Source organism: Mobula hypostoma, chromosome 13 (genome assembly GCF_963921235.1).
Source record: "Mobula hypostoma chromosome 13, sMobHyp1.1, whole genome shotgun sequence".
Classification (NCBI taxonomy): Eukaryota; Metazoa; Chordata; class Chondrichthyes; order Myliobatiformes; family Myliobatidae; genus Mobula; species Mobula hypostoma.
The window spans coordinates 79,695,152-79,714,255 of NC_086109.1; the positions used below are offsets into that span (position 1 = coordinate 79,695,152).

At 40.8% G+C, this 19,104-nt stretch overlaps 1 protein-coding gene across 1 annotated transcript in view; it reads left to right on the forward strand.

Annotated features, from left to right (window-relative positions):
• igdcc4 (immunoglobulin superfamily, DCC subclass, member 4) overlaps positions 1-19,104 on the forward strand; it is a 183,522-nt gene that overhangs the window by 156,545 nt on the left and 7,873 nt on the right. Inside the window, exons 16-19 of the mRNA XM_063066033.1 lie at positions 3,373-3,510; positions 5,085-5,199; positions 7,065-7,296; positions 7,667-7,831. Of these exons, the coding sequence (XP_062922103.1) occupies positions 3,373-3,510; positions 5,085-5,199; positions 7,065-7,296; positions 7,667-7,831 (650 nt within the window). The remainder of the gene's footprint in view (positions 1-3,372; positions 3,511-5,084; positions 5,200-7,064; positions 7,297-7,666; positions 7,832-19,104) is intronic.

Here is a 19,104-nt window from a genome sequence, read left to right on the forward strand (position 1 = left end):
TATGTCAGTGTTCATACATTTATATCTGCTTCTGCAAGCAGCATTGTGAAGCTGCTTCTGACGTGAAGTTTACTTGCCTTGATTTTAAGTGAACATATCTGTCTGATCTTGTTGGTCACAGTATAAAAGGCTAGCTGATTCTGTTTTTAAGCGGTAATAGATGTCATCATTCATGCTGGTGCTTTATTCGAATGTGCATAGTAGTTAACGCTAGCCACCTTCGCATTTTCCCAGGAAATGGATTTAGCACTGAAAATCATCACAATGTTGTCCTGATGTTCTTGTTGGCTGTTTGCTTGAATAATGGAGATTTCACACAATATCTGCTAGGTGGCCCTTGCAATGAAATCCATAAAACTGAACAAATTCATCAAAATTTTAATTTTCTTTCTCATAATTACACACGCTGAGTTTACTTTGCTCCTTTTCAACCGACCTTATTCTTCAGATTTTTATTCACTCTTAAATCAATGACTTCAGAAAATTAGATAAGCCATGTGCAAGTTTGAAAACAAAACATGAATTAGAGTCGTTGAATATTAAAGTAGGAAATAACCCCTTCTACCCAACTCCTCCATTTCTCAGTTAGTTCCATTTGGCCCATATCACCCTAAATCTTTCCTGTCAATGTACCAGTCCGAGTATCATTTAAACATTGTAATTGTACCCACCTCTGCTACTTTGACAGTTTGTTGCTTATGCCCACCATCCTTTGTGTCGAAAAACTTTTTCCTCATGTCCCTTTTAAATATTTTGTTTTAAATTTAAGCCTAGGCCCTCAAATTTCAGGTTCGCCCTATCCTGGGAAAAATACTCTTATCAATCTACCTTATCTATACCCTAAAGATTTTTATAAATCTCTTAAGGCAGGGGTTCACAATCTGAAGTCCACGGACCCCTTGTTTACTGGTATTGGTCCATGGCATAAAAAAGGCTGGGAACCCCTGCTCTGTTAGCCTTTGGCCTCCTTCATTCAGGAAAATAGTCCTACCCCATCCAGCATTTCTTTGTAACTCAAGACCTCTAGTCCAGCAAAATCCTTATGAAGTTTTTCTGCACCCTCTCTAATTTAATCACATCCTTCTTATAGTATGGTGACCAGAATTCCACAGAATATTCCAACTGCAGTCTTACTAACATTTTGTACAGTCTCAACTCCTGTACTGCATGACTTGTCCGATTAAGGCAAGCGTGCCATATGTCTTCTTCACCACCTTGTCTACCTTGTTGTCACTTCAAGCAAACTATGTAAATGTACTCCCAAGTTTCTCTGTCTGCAACACTCCTCAGGGCCTCTCAAGCAATGAGTATGTTATGCTATAATGTAAATTTCTAAAATGCATCACCTCACATTTGCCTGCATATTTATTATTTATTGATGACAGAATTATTTTATTTTTAAAAAGTGAATGATTTTTCCAAGTGGTTCTTCAAGGACAATTTTTCTGTTTTTGTTAGTTTAAACCAAAACTTTCAAACCCAGGCAAGCAGCTCTGTAGATGTCGCTGAAGATAATTGTTGGTCAGACCAGAGGAACTCCGGATACTTCAAATGGTGCTGTAGGATCTTAGCCAGAAAAATAAAGCATTTGCTTGGCACTTCAACTTCATTGATTCCTTGTCTTAGAAACTGTAACATGTTAATATCTAGTATTTGAACTTGTACCCACAATCTCTCAGGAGTGAACCATGCTATCATCAAACCCTACAGCAGAAATTATATTGGTATTCAGTGAAACTTCTTCAAGCCTTATTCCTACCTCCAAAGTTTGGTGATTTATTCAGTTAATATTTTGCTGTCAAACATTTCTTGTCATTGAGTAATATCTCTACAACTGATTTTATTAAAGTGCTCCTAATGTAAAAAGCATTTTATGTAACATTTGTAAATTGTCTTGGGATGCTTTAGCGCAGAAGAAATCCATTCAACTTGTGGTCCATGCCAACATTCTCTGGGGTAATTATCCATAGTCCCACACTTGCTCTGCATTTTCCTGGAGACCATGGAAATGATTTTCCCTTAAGTGCTATTTCCTATCGAAATTCCTGAATGACTTTGTTTTGATCATCATTACAAGCAATGAATTCAAGAAAATAACTAGCCACTGCAGGACAGGCAGTTATTTACCCACCTTTCCATTTTATTTTTTGTCCATCAATTGGTTGAGTTGATCTTGAACAAACTTTCATTGGAATAGTTTCTACACATTTACCTTAATTCTGTCAGGATCTTTCCTTCATTCCGTCACGATCTTTTACAACTCGATCAAATCTCTTCTCAATCTTCTTGTGAAAGAGAACAAGCACAAATCTATTACTCTAGTCTTGTGGCTGAAATCCCTCGTTCCTGGAATTTAATGGAGCAAAAATCTTGAAAAATCTCCATTTCAGTTTGTTCAGTTATAGTGATTTAAGAACTATTTCTTCTTGTGCCGTAAATCTCTTTAAATATGGGTAACAAAATTAATGTTGCATTCCCAGGCCCCCTTTTTGTGTTTTTAATGTCTTCCCCTTTGCATTGCAATTTCCAGTGTTCAATGAAAGGAAGTTAAATAAAAGGAAATTTCAATACAGTACATAATTCAAAATTAATTATATCAGCAAAGTAGAACATTCAAAAAGGATTTTAATGGATCAGAAGGGAAGTATGAGGGTAAATCAATCGTTGATAAAGAGAATGGTTAGTGGGTTGCAGCCAAATGTGAATGAACAGAGAAACAAATGTGATACCAGTGTCAAGGATTGTTTATGAAGATAAGTAAAAGAATAAAAAGTCTTGTTTTGAATCCATCGGTGAACTGCGATCATCTCTTTGAATCATAAAAAGTTTATGACACAAGATTCTGATTCATAATTTGTTAAAAAACATAATGTCTTGCTCTTGTAACATTACTAAAATAAAAAAGCAACTACTGTTTGACTTCATTTCCTGTGGGATGAAACAATCGATTTTGCCTTCACTTTACACAATGTTAGATGTGGTGTAGGCAAAAATGCATTTCTGCAATAATAAACTTTAATTGCTAATTGGATGCACAGCCCTGAAATAATTCAGCAACATATCAAGATAACCTTTCCATGGAGTTAATTCCACATCCAGTGCATGTTAGACCACAGAGATGCATAAAAGCTACATGAACACAGAACGAAACTTTATTTGCATCATTGTACTTGAAGACTCAGAAATATTTAGGTTGAATTGGTATACGGAAAGTGCTGTATTGGATGGGGTTTTGTTCAAGTTCCAATCAGGATCATTTCATATGTTACCAAACCATGTTTTGCCTCTGAATTATATACTTACAATAAATGAGAAATAATATGTTGATTGGGTTTAGCATGTTGGCTAAATGATCATTTTTGTCGTATTTAGGGAACATTTTCAGCACTGATGTTAAGGGACTAGAAAGCAACACTCGGTACTTCTTCAAGATGGGTGCAAAGACGATTGTAGGAGCAGGACCATTCTCCACAGCAAAAGATGTGCAAACTCTAGCTAAACGAATATTAGGTAAATTTTGATAACTAATTTATTTGGTATTTGGTTAAAACACAGCTAACATGTTATTAATAAGCCAAACTGAACATTAAATCACAAATGTTGGCATTTTACATTTGATAAGTAGGTGACCTCTGCATTATGCTGTTCAGGTAATGGACATTCACCCTTGCTGAATTCACAAATAACTACTCAAAAAAATTTAAGATTCAGAATTAATTTGCTGTCATGGAATTGATGTGAAAAAAATAAATTAATTAAATAAACGCAATGTTTTTCCAAATCGTACTTCTTGACAAATGCACAGCTGACATGGCTTTGCATTATGGATGATCATGATACACCCAGTTTCCTCAGAATGCAACCACTGCCATCCATATAGCCAGGGTTGCCTGTATACTATCAAGCATTCTGTGAATGCAAATTAAGGAAAAATTAAATCAAATGGATCTATTTAAGATGTACCACAGTTTTGCTATGAAGTATCATAATGTGTAATAAATTCATTAATTAGGTGTTAAATTCCTGTGACTGTAAAAGGAAGAAAACATAGCTCATAAATTACCCTTTCGATACATCAACCAGAGATATCTGTGATTTACCATGATTAATCCCCAATTTTAAATTAAGGCTTTGATATTTCTATTTTTTTATAATGTTCCTCTTCAGCTAATCTCCCAAAGGCATTGACTCCTTATTAAGATGCATTCTTTGCACATTCATCACATTTTAATATCTTAACCAAGGGTCATTCAAAACCTCTTCACCATTATTCCAGGCAGTCTCCAGCATTAATCCTTTTGGTGCCAATTGAAACATTCCAAAGTCCATTTTGTACCTGTCTTACCATTCATTAAATTCCTGCTCAGCTGAGGTGCTTGATGGGAAAAAATACTGGATTTTTAAAGACTATTTTTCTATCCATTTTATGCAGCTACTTGGCTTTGATTCAGTGAATTTTCCACTTTATGATAATGTTAGAGCTGTATGGATGCTAATCGCTGCATAAAGACTGTTTACTCGTGAAAATGTTGGATGAAGAAAGCTTCAGCTTAGTCCAATTCTCTTGAGGCACGGAGAGGAAATCCCACACCATTATATCACCTTAAAATGTTGTTATAAATGAAAAATCCTTCCAAGAAATGCCAGGCAGTATTATAATGAAATGAGAACTAGGCTGATGAATATTAATCATGTCATGTGGCCCTTCACCTGGTGAAACACTGCTGAATGATTGCTCGGGCTCCTTTTATTATTTATGTGTTAAGCTGGCCTGACGATGCAGAATGAATGATGGAGCATTCAGCAAATTAAAAGTGGAGGTCATTAATCTGCTACCTAAGTGATGAAGTGATTGTGTTTCCGCCAAACATTACACTGCAATAAAATGAGTGAAAATTTGAAACCTAACAAAGCCCCTTTCATGGAATTTAATGGAGAAAAGCATGCTTTAAACCCCTAGTAAGTACTTGAGTCAATTATGTGTTAATTACATTCTTGGTGTAATAATATACACCTTGATTTGTATAATTGCGAATCAGTGTTACAGATGTGACAGGCTACTGACTATTCTCTTTTGTTTTCAGGACTGCATGACCTCCTTGATGTACATTCTGTAACAGGCATCATTGTGGGTGTCTGTCTTGGATTGCTTTGTATTCTCTTCTGCATTTGTGCCAGTTTCTGGAATAATAAGAGAAGGTAGAGAGCTTAATCAAGCCTAATTTACTTGTACTTTTTTCAGTTTGGATAACCAGTTTATAGTAACATGTTCTGGTTGTGTTAAATACGCATTGGTTAATAATTCCTCTGACAGTGTGAATGAGGTGATTAATTAGAAACATTTTTTGTGTGGGCCTTGTTCAAAACAAAAAGGGGAAGAACTGTACATCTGACAGCTTTCACCTTTCTGATGTTGCTGTATGACTATATTTAAAATATTGAAACAAAAAATGTGTAAAATTTGAGATTATATTTTCCTATTTTTTTAAGCAATCTATGTAAATACTCATTAAGATGCATGATCTTGGTCCTGGGGAATGTAAATGAACAGTTTCCTGCGTTTTGCTTGCAGATCAATATCAAGCACGCAGGTCAGATATAATGCAGTAGACCGACTGTTCCATTATTGGAGAAGGTTTCCTTTTCTTCTCTATTTATAGCACATTATAAACGTGAGTATAAAACCAAGTTTATGATTTTGCTACAAATAGCGGAGAAAAAAAATCTCTCCATTCCCAAACTCCGTTTCCCACCCCTCACTCATCCAACCGAACTCCTGTACCTGACTCCAGTAAAATTCGAGTCACAGAAAAGCAAGCCTCTTTCCTGTGTCACTCCGGTGGATTCTGAGTGAAAGCATCATTTTAATTCTGAATCGTATTGCAACATGCATCTGAGATTAGATGCACTGTTGAGACACATTTCACTTGGGAACTGAAATGCCAGAAAATTTTTATTCCACTTTTGTTGTTGTTGTGGTTGGTCGTCCATCAAATCCAACAATGACAGGAAACCTGTGTGGAAGAGATTTTAAAGTGGAAAAACCATTGCACTAGGGCATTTCCATTCTCTCAACATCGGAAGTCTAGGTCCAGTGGTATAAATAGTCATCACAACGATGGTCTTCCTTGGTTTCAGTGGATAACCATGACTACTTCTGTGGCTCATCATACCCTTCGCTCTCCATGGAGCATTGCAGAACCGCCAATCTGGCCATTGGATCTCAGTGTAGATCTCATCCACCCAGTCCACCCGAGCTGACTTGGCATGCTAGGACAGGCACATTCATGTCACCAGGGTATGAGGCCTGCTGGCTACTCTTGTCTGGTTAAGCCCACCTGTGAAAGGGGTGTACTAGGGTGTGGTCACTATATCATGCAAATAGCTACTTGGTGCCGCAGATGAGAGCTGAATTTCCGGTGGGGACCAAAGGTGAGTGAGTTACCCCAGAATAGACACAACAGACCGCTTCACCTGAGGTGCTACCCCACCCTTATTCCACTAATGAGACCATTTCTGTAAAACATTGCATTGCTAAATCTGTGAGAAATTCTTAAATACTGGTAGAAATTCCTTACTTTTTTTCTGTCATAAACTTTCTCCGTGAAGATGATTATGAATGTAATTGCTTTTATCAGTACTCCCAATCAAAGTCTATCGATTAGTGTGTTAGAAATGACTGAGAAATATGGAAGGCAACATGTTCTTAAGCTGGTTTTTCACTAATATGGAATAAGCATGGGGAGATTATAAGGGCAGCCTAGGATGAGTTTCTGTTTCTCCCTTGTTTAGGTTTTTGCATCCTTTCCATTTTTACTAATCTGGGTGTACTACTTCGGGTTAATACAAAGATTTGACTGTAGTATGCCACTTTTTAGTATGTTTAAAATTTAAAAGTTAAACATTTTTATGAGTTTGTTTTATTATAACTGGTGTCCCATTGGGGGAAAAAAGGATGTGTCTGAGGATAATATGATTAAGTTATCTTCCAGCAGTTAGTTTTCTTCTTTGATTGATGCTGGTAAGCTATAAATGAGTAATATTGGATATTCTGTCATTGGCAGAGAGTTGGGCCCTAATTCCCACCCAACAAGTGAACATTCTCACTATCGCAGGACAAGGAAAGCTTCTTTAGCTCATAATGTTGCCCTTCCCCATGCACATGAGCTTGAAACACTAATGTCTACTCTTGGTGAAGATCTATCTCTGCCACATACTGAGATAACTGAACTCACTGAAGCGCAAATCTTTATGGATTCCAGTGTTCCAGATGATGACATTCAGATTAAATTAAAGGTATTTTCTGTCACCTTAAATGATCTTATGAATATTGTGGATTCAGAGATCAAGGTTCAACTTCCATTTTGGCATTGTAAGAGATGACACTTAATTTTATAATAAAGGAGGAAGGGTCTTGTGTGGAAATTTAATTATTTTCATTCTTCTTGCTTTACTTATCTCCCATTTCATATGAACAGTTGATTTGAGAAGCTAATATGTGAAATCAATTAAATAAAAGCTTTTTAGATGCTTTTGGCATAATATTGTTGATGATAATAGGTGCTTGAATGGGTTCTGTTTCACACTTCTATTTTGGGAATATTTTCATATATTTTTCTCTCTAGTTAATTTTTGATTAATTGTTTTTCTGTTTTTTTTCAAAAAGCCTGCCTGGAATGGTTCTGTTCATCACAAGTGGGCAAATGATCCAATTTGCTTCAGCAACGCAATCCTTCCAGATTCTTCTTGCAAGACAAATGAAGCACTGTGCTTTGACCGTGGTTCCAATGAAGATAATTTATGTGGAAACTTTGGTTTTGGCAGTATTATGGTAAGCCATTAATTATTCCTTGGTCAACTCTTTATTATTTCTTCAAACAAGTTAAATTGGTCATTTGAAATCCAGTTTGTCATTGTGCATAAATAAAGGCAAAATTGGGATGCGATATAGAGTAGGCTTAAATAAATTAATTGAAATTCTCTTGTGGTATTCATTTTTCTCTTCCATTGTGCTTGGGCTGCTGTGACCAAAAATAAACACTACTTGCCAAAATAGTTGAGAACATGTACCAATCCTTCCATCTCATTTACCACTCCCACCAACCAACCAAAGTGGCTTGACTAGTCAAAAACTGAATCTTGCACAGAAGGCTCCTAAATCGAAAGGACAAAAAAAAAGGAATTATTATGACCTTAATCGCCGTTTTTTTGACTTTGTCATGTTAGGCAAAGATCGTAAGATCTTACATCTACGGACTCCAGAGCCTGCCGGCCCCGACACTAGCAGGCATGAACTTTCAATTGCGGCGCCTGCCGTTGATCTCGGCGGCTCCAACACCTCAGGACATATTCAAAACCCGGACTCCAGCAACGACCATGGACACATTCGAAATGATTACGCAACCACCAACTGCGACTCCAGCCTTGAACTCCAGGCCGGGTCTTTATGTGCTGCTGTTGTGACTCCCGTCTCCCCTTCCCCCACCACCACTCCGCAGCCCCGTCTTCCTCAGATCCCACCGTCAACTCCTGGGCCCTGAGAGGCTCCATCTTCCTCTCACCCCAACCCTCCCCTCTCCATTGACACCCCCAGCCTCCCCCCTCCCCCCTCTGATCCCAGCTCTCATCCGTGCCGGGTCTTTACCATCCCCTCCGACCTTCAACTGTCGGAGGCAGAACGCTCTGTTCTCAGTAAGGGCCTCACGTTTGTCCCCCTTCGCCCACACCTCAGCGAGTTCCGTGTTCGCCACGATGCGGAACTTTTCTTCCGCTGCCTCCAGCTCCGAGCCTACTTCTTCGGCAAGGACTCTTCCACCCCCACCGATGACCCCTTCTCCCGTCTTCAACCCTCCTCTTCTTCATGGACACCCCGCTCTGGTCTTCTGCCTGCTCTGGATCTCTTTATTGCCAACTGCCGACGGGACATCAACCGTCTCGACGTCACCGCACCTTGTCCCCATTCCAACCTCACTCCTTCGGAACGCTCTGCTCTCCACTCCCTCCGCACTAATCCTAACCTTATTATTAAACCGGCTGATAAAGGGGGTGCTGTTGTAGTCTGGCGTACTGACCTCTACCTTGCCGAGGCACAGCGACAACTCGCGGATACCTCCTCTTATTTACCCCTCGATCGTGACCCCACTAAGGAGCACCAGGCCATTGTCTCCCACACTATCAACGACTTTATCCGCTCAGGGGATCTCCCATCCACTGCTACCAACCTTATAGTTCCCACACCCCGCACTTCCCGTTTCTACCTCCTACCCAAGATCCACAAACCTGCCTGTCCTGGCCGACCTATTGTCTCAGCTTGCGCCTGCCCCACCGAACTCGTTTCTGCATACCTCGACACTGTTTTATCACCCCTTGTTCAATCCCTTCCGACCTATGTTCGTGACACTTCTCACGCTCTTAAACTTTTCGATGATTTTAAGTTCCCTGGCCCCCACCGCTTTATTTTCACCATGGATGTCCAGTCCTTATATACTTCCATCCCCCATCAGGAAGGTCTCAAAGCTCTACGCTTCTTTTTGGATTCCAGACCTAATCAGTTCACCTCTACCACCACTCTGCTCCGTCTAGCGGAATTAGTCCTTACTCTTAATAATTTCTCCTTTTGCTCCTCCCATTTCCTCCAAACTAAAGGTGTAGCTATGGGCACCCGTATGGGTCCTAGCTATGCCTGCCTTTTTGTTGGGTTTGTGGAACAATCTATGTTCCATGCCTATTCTGGTATCTGTCCCCCACTTTTCCTTCGCTATATCGACGACTGCATTGGCGCTGCTTCCTGCACGCATGCAGAACTCGTTGACTTTATTAACTTTGCCTCCAACTTTCACCCTGCCCTCAAGTTTACCTGGTCTATTTCCGACACCTCCCTCCCCTTTCTAGATCTTTCTGTCTCTGTCTCTGGAGACAGCTTATCCACTGATATCTACTATAAGCCTACTGACTCTCACAGCTATCTGGACTATTCCTCTTCTCACCCTGTCTCTTGCAAAAACGCCATCCCCTTCTCGCAATTCCTCCGTCTCCGCCGCATCTGCTCTCAGGATGAGGCTTTTCATTCTAGGACGAGGGAGATGTCTTCATTTTTTAAAGAAAGGGGCTTCCCTTCCTCCACTATCAACTCTGCTCTTAAACGCATCTCCTCCATTTCACGTACATCTGCTCTCACTCCATCCTCCCACCACCCCACTAGGAATAGGGTTCCCCTGGTCCTCACCTACCACCCCACCAGCCTCCGGGTCCAACATATTATTCTCCATAACTTCCGCCACCTCCAACGGGATCCTACCACTAAGCACATCTTTCCCTCCCCTCTCTCTCTACATTCCGCAGGGATCGGTCCCTACACAACTCCCTTGTCCATTCGTCCCCCCCATCCCTCCCCACTGATCTCCCTCCTGGCACTTATCCGTGTAAGCGGAACAAGTGCTACACATGCCCTTACACTTCCTCCCTTACCACCATTCAGGGCCCCAAACAGTCCTTCCAGGTGAGGCATCACTTCACCTGTGAGTCGACTGGGGTGATATACTGCGTCCGGTGCTCCTGATGTGGCCTTTTATATATTGGTGAGACCCGACGCAGACTGGGAGACCGCTTTGCTGAACATCTACGCTCTGTCCGCCAGAGAAAGCAGGATCTCCCAGTGGCCACACATTTTAATTCCACATCCCATTCCCATTCTGACATGTCTATCCACGGCCTCCTCTACTGTAAAGATGAAGCCACACTCAGGTTGGAGGAACAACACCTTATATTCCGTCTGGGTAGCCTCCAACCTGATGGCATGAACATTGACTTCTCTAACTTCCGCTAGGCCCCACCTCCCCCTCGTACCCCAGCTGTTACTCATTTTTATGCACACATTCTTTCTCTCACTCTCCTTTTTCTCCCTCTGTCCCTCTGAATATACCTCTTGCCCATCCTCTGGGTCACCCCCCCCCGTCTTTCTCCCTAGGCCTCCTGTCCCATGATCCTCTCGTATCCCCTTTTGCCTATCACCTGTCCAGCTCTCTGCTCTATCCCTCCCCCTCCTGTCTTCTCCTATCATTTTGCATCTCCCCCTCCCCCTCCAGCTTTCAAATCCCTTACTCACTCTTCCTTCAGTTAGTCCTGACGAAGGGTCTCGGCCTGAAACGTCGACTGCACCTCTTCCTATAGATGCTGCTTGGCCTACTGTGTTCACCAGCAACTTTGATGTATGTTGCTTGAATTTCCAGCATCTGCAGAATTCCTGTTGTTTATTATGACCTTATGTCTATTTTAAGGTAGTAAATGGAAATATTTGCCAATAATTTCACAGGAAAATTAAAGATAATATTAGCTATATTTGTCACATATGCATCAAAATATGGCAAGTATGATGTTGTAGAAATAACAGAGACATGGCTGCAAGAGGACCAGGGTTGGGAAATGAATATTCAGGGATATACATCCTATCGAAAGGACAGACAGGTGGGCAGAGGGGGTCGGGTGGCTCTGTTGGTGAGGAATGAAATTCAGTCCCTTGCGAGGGGTGACATAGAATCAGGAGATGTAGAGTCGGTATGGATAGAACTGAGAAATTGTAAGGGGAAAAAGACCGTAGTGGGAGTTATCTACAGGCCCCCAAACAGTAGCCTGGATGTAGGGTGCAAGTTGAATCAAGAGTTAAAATTGGCATGTCGCAAAGGTAATGCTACGGTTGTTATGGGGGATTTTAACATGCAGGTAGATTAGGAAAATCAGGTTGTTACTGGACCCCAAGAAAGGGGGTTTGTGGAGTGCCTCCGAGATGGATTCTTAGAGCAGCTTGTACTGGAACCTACCAGGGAGAAGGCAATTCTAGATTTAGTGTTGTGTAATGAACAGGATTTGATAAGGGAACTCGAGGTAAAGGAGCCATTAGGAGGTAGTGACCATAATATGATAAGTTTTAAACTACAATTTGAGAGGGAGAAGGGAAAATTGGAAGTGTCAATATTGCAGTTGAACAAAGGGGACTGTGGAGCCATGAGGGAGAAGCTGGCCAAAGTTGACTGGGAAGATACCCTAGCAGGGATGACAGTGGAACAACAATGGCAGGTATTTCTGGGAATAATACAGAAGGTGCAGGATCAGTTCATTCCAAAGAGGAAGAAAGATTCTAAGGGGAGTAAGGGGTGACCGTGGCTGACAAGGGAAGTCAAGGATAGTATAAAAATAAAAGAGAAGTATAACATAGCAAAGATGAGCGGGAAGCCAGAGGATTGGGAAGCTTTTAAAGAGCAACAGAGGATAACTAAAAAGGCAATACGGGGAGAGAAGATGAGATATGAAGGCAAGCTAGCCAAGAATATGAAGGGGGATAGTAAAAGCTTCTTTAGGTATGTGAAGAGGAAAAAATTAGTTAAGACCAAAGTTGGGCCCTTGAAGACAGAAACGGGTGGATCTGTCTTCACTAGGGAAGACACAAACAATCTCCCAGATGTAATAGTGGCCGGAGGACCTAGGGTAATGGAGGAACTGAAGGAGATTCACATTAGACAGAAAATGGTGTTGGATAGATTGATGGACTGAAGGCTGATAAGTCCGCAGGGCCTGATGGTATGCACCCCAGGGTACTTAAGGAGGTGGCTCTAGAAATCATGGACACATTGCTAATTATTTTCCAATGTTCTATAGATTCAGGATCAGTTCCTGAGAACTGGAGGGTAGCTAATGTTATCCCACTTTTTAAGAAAGGAGGGAGAAAGAAAACAGGGAATTACAGACCAGTTAGCCTGACATCAGTGGTGGGGAAGATGCTGGAGTCAATTATAAAGGATGAAATAGTGGCACATTTGGATAGCAGTAACAGGATCGGTCCGTGTCAGCATGGATTTACAAAGGGGAAATCATGCTTGACAATCTTCTGGAATTTTTTGAGGATATAACTATGAAAATGGACAAGGGAGAGCCAGTGGATGTAGTGTACCTGGACTTTCAGAAAGCCTCTGATAAGGTCCCACATAGGAGATTAGTGGGCAAAATTAAAGCACATGGTATTGGGGGTAGGGTACTGACATGGATCGTAAATTGGTTGGCAGACAGGAAACAAAGAGTAGGGATTAACGGGTCCCTTTCAGAATAGCAGGCAGTGACTAGTGGGGTACCGCAAGGCTCGGTGCTGGGACCGCAGCTATTTACAATGTACATTAATGATTTAGATGAAGGGATTAAAAGTAACATTAGCAAATGACACAAAGCTGGGTGGCAGTGTGAAATGTGCGGAGGATGTTGAGATAATGCAGGATGACTTGGACTGATTGGGTGAGTGGGCAGATGCAGCTTAATGTGGATAAATGTGAGGTTATCCACTTTGGTGGCAAGAACAGGAAGGCAGATTACTATTTGAATGGTGTCAAGTTAGGATATGGGGAAGTACAACGAGATCTTGGTGTCCTTGTTCATCAGTCACTGAAAGTAAGCATGCAGGTACAGCAGGCTGTGAAGAAAGCTAATGGCATGCTGGCCTTCATAACAAGGGGAATTGAGTATAGGAGCAAAGAGGTCCTTCTGCAGTTGCACAGGGCCCTGGTGAGACCACACCTGGAGTATTGTGTACAGTTTTGGTCTCCAAATTTGAGGAAGGACATTCTTGCTATTGAAGGAGTGCAGCGGAGGTTCACAAGGTTAATTCCCGGGATGGCAGGACTGTCATATGTTGAAAGATTGGAGCAACTGAGCTTGTATACACTGGAATTTAGAAGGATGAGAGGGGATCTGATTGAAACATATTAGATTATTAAAGGATTGGACATGCTAGAGGCAGGAAACATGTTCCCGATGCTGGGGGAGTCCAGTACCAGAGGCCACAATTTGAGAATAAGGGGTAGGCCATTTAGAACGGAGTTGAGGAAAAACTTTTTCACCCAGAGTGTTGTGGATCTGTGGAATGCTCTGCCCCAGAAGGCAGTGGAGGCCAATTCTCTGGATGCTTTCAAGAAAGAGTTAGATAGAGCTCTTAATGATAGCGGAGTCAAGGGATATGGGGAGAAGGAAGGAACAGGGTACTGATTGTGGATGATCAGCCATGATTACAGTGAATGGCCGTGCTGTCTCGAAGGGCCGAATGGCCTACTCCTGCACCTATTGTCTATTGTCTATAAAACATACACTGAAATGCACTGTTTGTGTCAGCAACCAACACAGTCCAAGAATGCGCTGGGGACAGCATACAAGTGTGGCCATGCTTCTGGCGCCAATATAGCTTGCCTGTCTGCAGCCATCTTCAACAAGTGAGAGGCTAGCCACTCAGTTGGACATCCAGTGATGTTATTAATGCAGTCTCCTTTGTATTAGCATCTTGGAAATGTAACTGTACTAACCACATCAATACTGTGGTAACAGGAGCAGGTCAGAAGATGGGAATCCAATTGTAAGTGATTCACTTCATGAATCCTTAATGTTTCTCCAGCATCTATAAAGTGCAATTTAAGAATGTGGTGGTAAACATTCTACTTGCCTAGCTGCGTGCAGCTCTGATGATGTTCAAATTCAGCTCCTTCCTGAACACCAGTTATCTCCTCCGCAGTACATTGGAGTCAAGGATACAAACAAAACAATTAAGAGCAGAAGTAAGCAAATCAGCTCTTTGAACCTGGTCTGCAATTTAATAAGATCATTGTTGATTTATTGTAATCTCATCCCATTTCCATGTCCTCCCTGTATGTAACCTTTCATCCCCTGCATCTCAAGAATCTAGTTCAAAGTACACCCTATCCTCGTTATGTGCGAGGGATACGTTCCTCGAAGTTGACGCATAATGTGAACAATTATTTAAATGGAGAAAATAGGGATGCATTCCAGAGGGCTTCCTAAATACGTTTTATCTGTAACTTATTCACATTTTTATACCAATACGACACAAAAGCAGTATGACAAGACATTTGTATTATATTTAATCAATTTAAGGTAATATTCAATGTAATAAATCATAGAAAGTTAACATCCGAGGGTGTACAGTACTCACCAACAGTGGCAGGTGTGTTCGCTCCGGGAGATGAGTGGTTGTTGTGGTGTCAGGCAGCTTTACACGGATAAGGTGGATGGTTGTGGTCGTCAGGATAATATCAAGCACAGCAAAGGGTGAAGGAAGACTCACAGAACTCTTAGAACTACTGGCAGCAGAAAGATTACAGCAATTTGCATAAAGTGGTGAGGGTTGTTTGCTTGGCAGCATTTTGTTTTTCAGCATAAATTTGCTTGTAGGGAAGAAGGGTTGACGGCAGGGAATGACTGAAATGCCGACTCCGTTCTAAACGTGGGTCCATGTCCATTGCCATTTGTGCCAAGTGTTCTGACTTCCACCATTCCCTCACCATTGGTAAACTCCCGGGATTTTTAAAATTTTCTGTTGCTTGCAGCATCTGAGAGATAGTTCACCGTGAAAAAAAATACGTACGCCTTGAATGTGGATCACACCTTGGTCGAGTGGTTGAATCAGCGATGTTGTGTTAAGCAGCAGGAAACGCACTGTTATGTTAGGATGAATGCTGTCCAAATGTTTAGGATGGGCTAGCGCAAGAACTTTAAAGGCAAGATTCTGTTCCCAACAGTAGCGTCCCAGAGCTGTGTTATCTTGAGCTGATGCCGCTCTGTTTATAATTTCCAACTTTTTTTCAAGTGTTAAAGCGGTCCTCTGCCGCTCGGCTGACGGCCCAAGACATGACATCGGACGCTTAGGAGGCATAGTTAAATATTTCAAGCGCAAAATCACTGCACCGTAGGTAAAACCAACAAAAGTTTAAGATCGCGCATCCACACCTTGCTAAAACCAATGCGAGAGTGGCAGGAGAGAGATTGTGAGGCGCGTGCACCTGACTTGTATTGGCGGGAAAACGGTGCTTCTCGTCCCAACAGTGAGACTGTGAAGCGCGCCTACGTGACTTGTATTGGCGGGAAGGCAGTGCTCCTGGCATAACTGTGAATTTTGGACGCATATAACGAGATGTCGGTAGAAATAGGTTCCTCGCATAACTGTGAATCCACATAGTCTGAAGACACATATAACAAGGATAGGGTGTATGTATATTTTATACAACCTTGAGATTCACCTCCTTGCAAGCAGCCATAAAGCAAAGAAACCCATTAGAACCCATTTAAGCAAAAGAAGACCATCGAGCACCCAATGTGTAGAGAGACAAAACAAATCATGCAAACAATTAAAGTAAGCAACTAGCATTCAGAACTGAAGTTCATGAAAGTGAGTCCACACTGTGACAGATGCAAACCACAGCCTCAGTTCAGTGCAGTGATGAGTAAACCTCTGTCTTAAAATATTCAAAGACTGCTTCCAATGTGCTTTGAACCAGAGTTAAAGTAACTTGTATCCACTGAAAGAAGAAACTCTGCAATGACTCTACTTTTAAGTGGACAACCCTATATTTTTATGTAGTGATTCCCTGGTTCTAGATTCTCTCACAAGAGGGATCGTCCTTTCAGTAGAGACACCACTGTAGAAATCCATGTCTAATTTGTGTTCTTCGCTCTATATTACTATTCAAACTCTGCATGCAAATCAACTTTTGACTGCCTTACTACTTTTAATGAATATAATATTACAGTAATTATTTGCCTTCATTTTATATAAGCTATGCTATCATTGACAGAACTCCTGTAATAAAGTTAGGTAGTGGCAGATTTAGCTGATTGTACAACATTCATATAAAAATATAGTGGGTTATATAGTGCTCCAATTAAAGCAGAAACCCATAAAATAAACATTGAATGTACAAAAGTTAAATCTTCAACAACTGAACTTCTACAAACATACTGCTGTATTTTTGGCAAATCAACAGAAATGCTACTGAGATGTTCCATGTTGCCTCCTCCGGTTTGCTGAAGTTTGTTTGGGAAACTTGTTATTTAGAGTGCCCTATCCAAAATGCTTGCATTTGAGGTTACTGGAACATATCAATGTGATCAATATAGATTAGAGAATCTTTTGTTAAAAAGCATTCTTAATTTTTGTTTCTGGTACAAATGAAATAAAGCCCTTTCTTTGGATTGTAAGATTACATCAGTGAGTATTAATTATATCATCATATAGGGAGCAAATATAATATCAAAGACACTATTTGCAATGGCATATCATTGATCTTATATACTTAACCAGGCTCCAAACATGATACTATTTTCTTCGGACTTTGTCAGCAATAAATTTGTATCAGAATTCATTTAATTCATCAGGATGATTGTATCTGTAATTGCAGAAGACTTCAAATTCAGTGAGAAACATTATAATCCATAGCTTGAATTTCCTGCATGTAAAAAGTACACTATTAATTCATTGATATGTCAATTTGAACTACAAATCCTTCCTCGAAATCAGGTACATGATTTTACGTACATTCTAACCAATCATGCTTTCAAATTCATTTGGATATTTACTCTATTGCACAGAGAAATTAGAGCATCTTCCTCAGTACTTAAATTTGTGAGGTCTAAATTTATTGTATTAGCTGTTCAATCCAGTTTGAACAGCTAATTGCTTTCTATGCCTCTTAAAAATAGCCAGCTGATGACATTCTATGTTTACCTTACCTGAATCTCAGGTAGTGGCAGAGACAATTGACACATTTGGTAGCAGAGCAGTTAGCACGATACCTTACAGTATCAGTGACCCAGGTTCGATTCCTGCTGCTGCCTGTAAAGAGTTTGAAGGTTTCCCTGAGACTATGTGGGTTTCCTCTGGGTGCCTTGGTTTCCTCCCACACTCCAAAGACGTACCAGTTGGTAGGTTAATTCGGCATTGTAAATTGTCCTGTGAATAGGCTAGGATTAAATCAGGAGATTGCTGAGCAGCGTGACTCAAAGGGCCAGAAGTGCCTACTCCACGCTGTATCTCAATAAAAATAAAATAAAATAAAACTTTTCAAAAATTTCATTCCATATGTCACATTAGGTTGCAGACAAGATCACTTACGTGAGCCAACTTTTATGCAGGGATTTAAAAAACGTTGTTAGACAATTGAGCCAGGTTCCAGGAGTTTGTTAGAGAGGTTTCCTCCTGAATTTATATACTTGGAACACACACTATCTGCAGTGCTGTGGGACCTTTAAGGCTTTATACAGAGGGAGGTAAGAAGTTACAGGATTGCCATATGTCAAGATCATACTACCACATGTGATCAGCAGATGATTACTGCAGAACTAGTTGACTAACTGTATCATAACTACCAATCGGAATTACTTTTGCATTAGACTTAATTTCAATTATGTAGTTATTTGAATACAACTTGTGGGGAGAACAACAGGATTATTGTAGGAGTAGTGTAAATGGGGACTTGATCGCTGGTGCAGATTTGGTGGGCTGAAGTTTCAGGTTTCAGTGCTGTGTGACTCTGTGACTCTATGACTGTAAAGCAGTTAAAATAACATGGGGATTTATAGTAGAGACTAAAGAGATCTAAATAGTTTGAATTTTATCCTAATGTTAAAAGGAATAGACTATAGTTCACAGAAGTAGTATACTGTATATTTTTCATTCTTCAAAAGACATCCCAGATATTACCCATTCTCATTTTTCTTATGGTTCATTGTTGATTAGGAATAGTCAGCATGGCTTTGTGAAAGCAGGTCATGCCTTACGAGCCTGATTGAATTTTTTGAGGATGTGATTAAGCACATTGATGATGGTACAGCAGTAGATGTAGTGTGTATGGATTTCAGCAAGGCATTTGATAAGGTACCCCATGCAAGGCTTATTGAGAAAGTAAGAAGACATAGGATCCAAGGAGAAATTGCTTTGTAAATCCAGAACCGTCTTGCCCACAGAAGATAGAGTGGTTGTAGATGGGTCATATTCTGCATGGAGGTCGGTTACCAGTGGTGTGCCTCAGGGATCTGTTCTGGGACCCCTACTCTTTGTGATTTTTATAAATGACCTGGACGAGGAAGTGGAGGGATGGGTTAGTAAATTTGCTGATGACATAAAGATTGGAGGTTTTGTGGATAGTGTGGAGGGTTGTCAGAGGTTACAGCGGGACATTGATAGAATGCAAAAATGGGCTGAGAAGTGGCAGATGGAGTTCAACCCAGATAAGTGTGATGTGGTTCATTTTGATAGGTCAAATATGATGACAGAATATAATA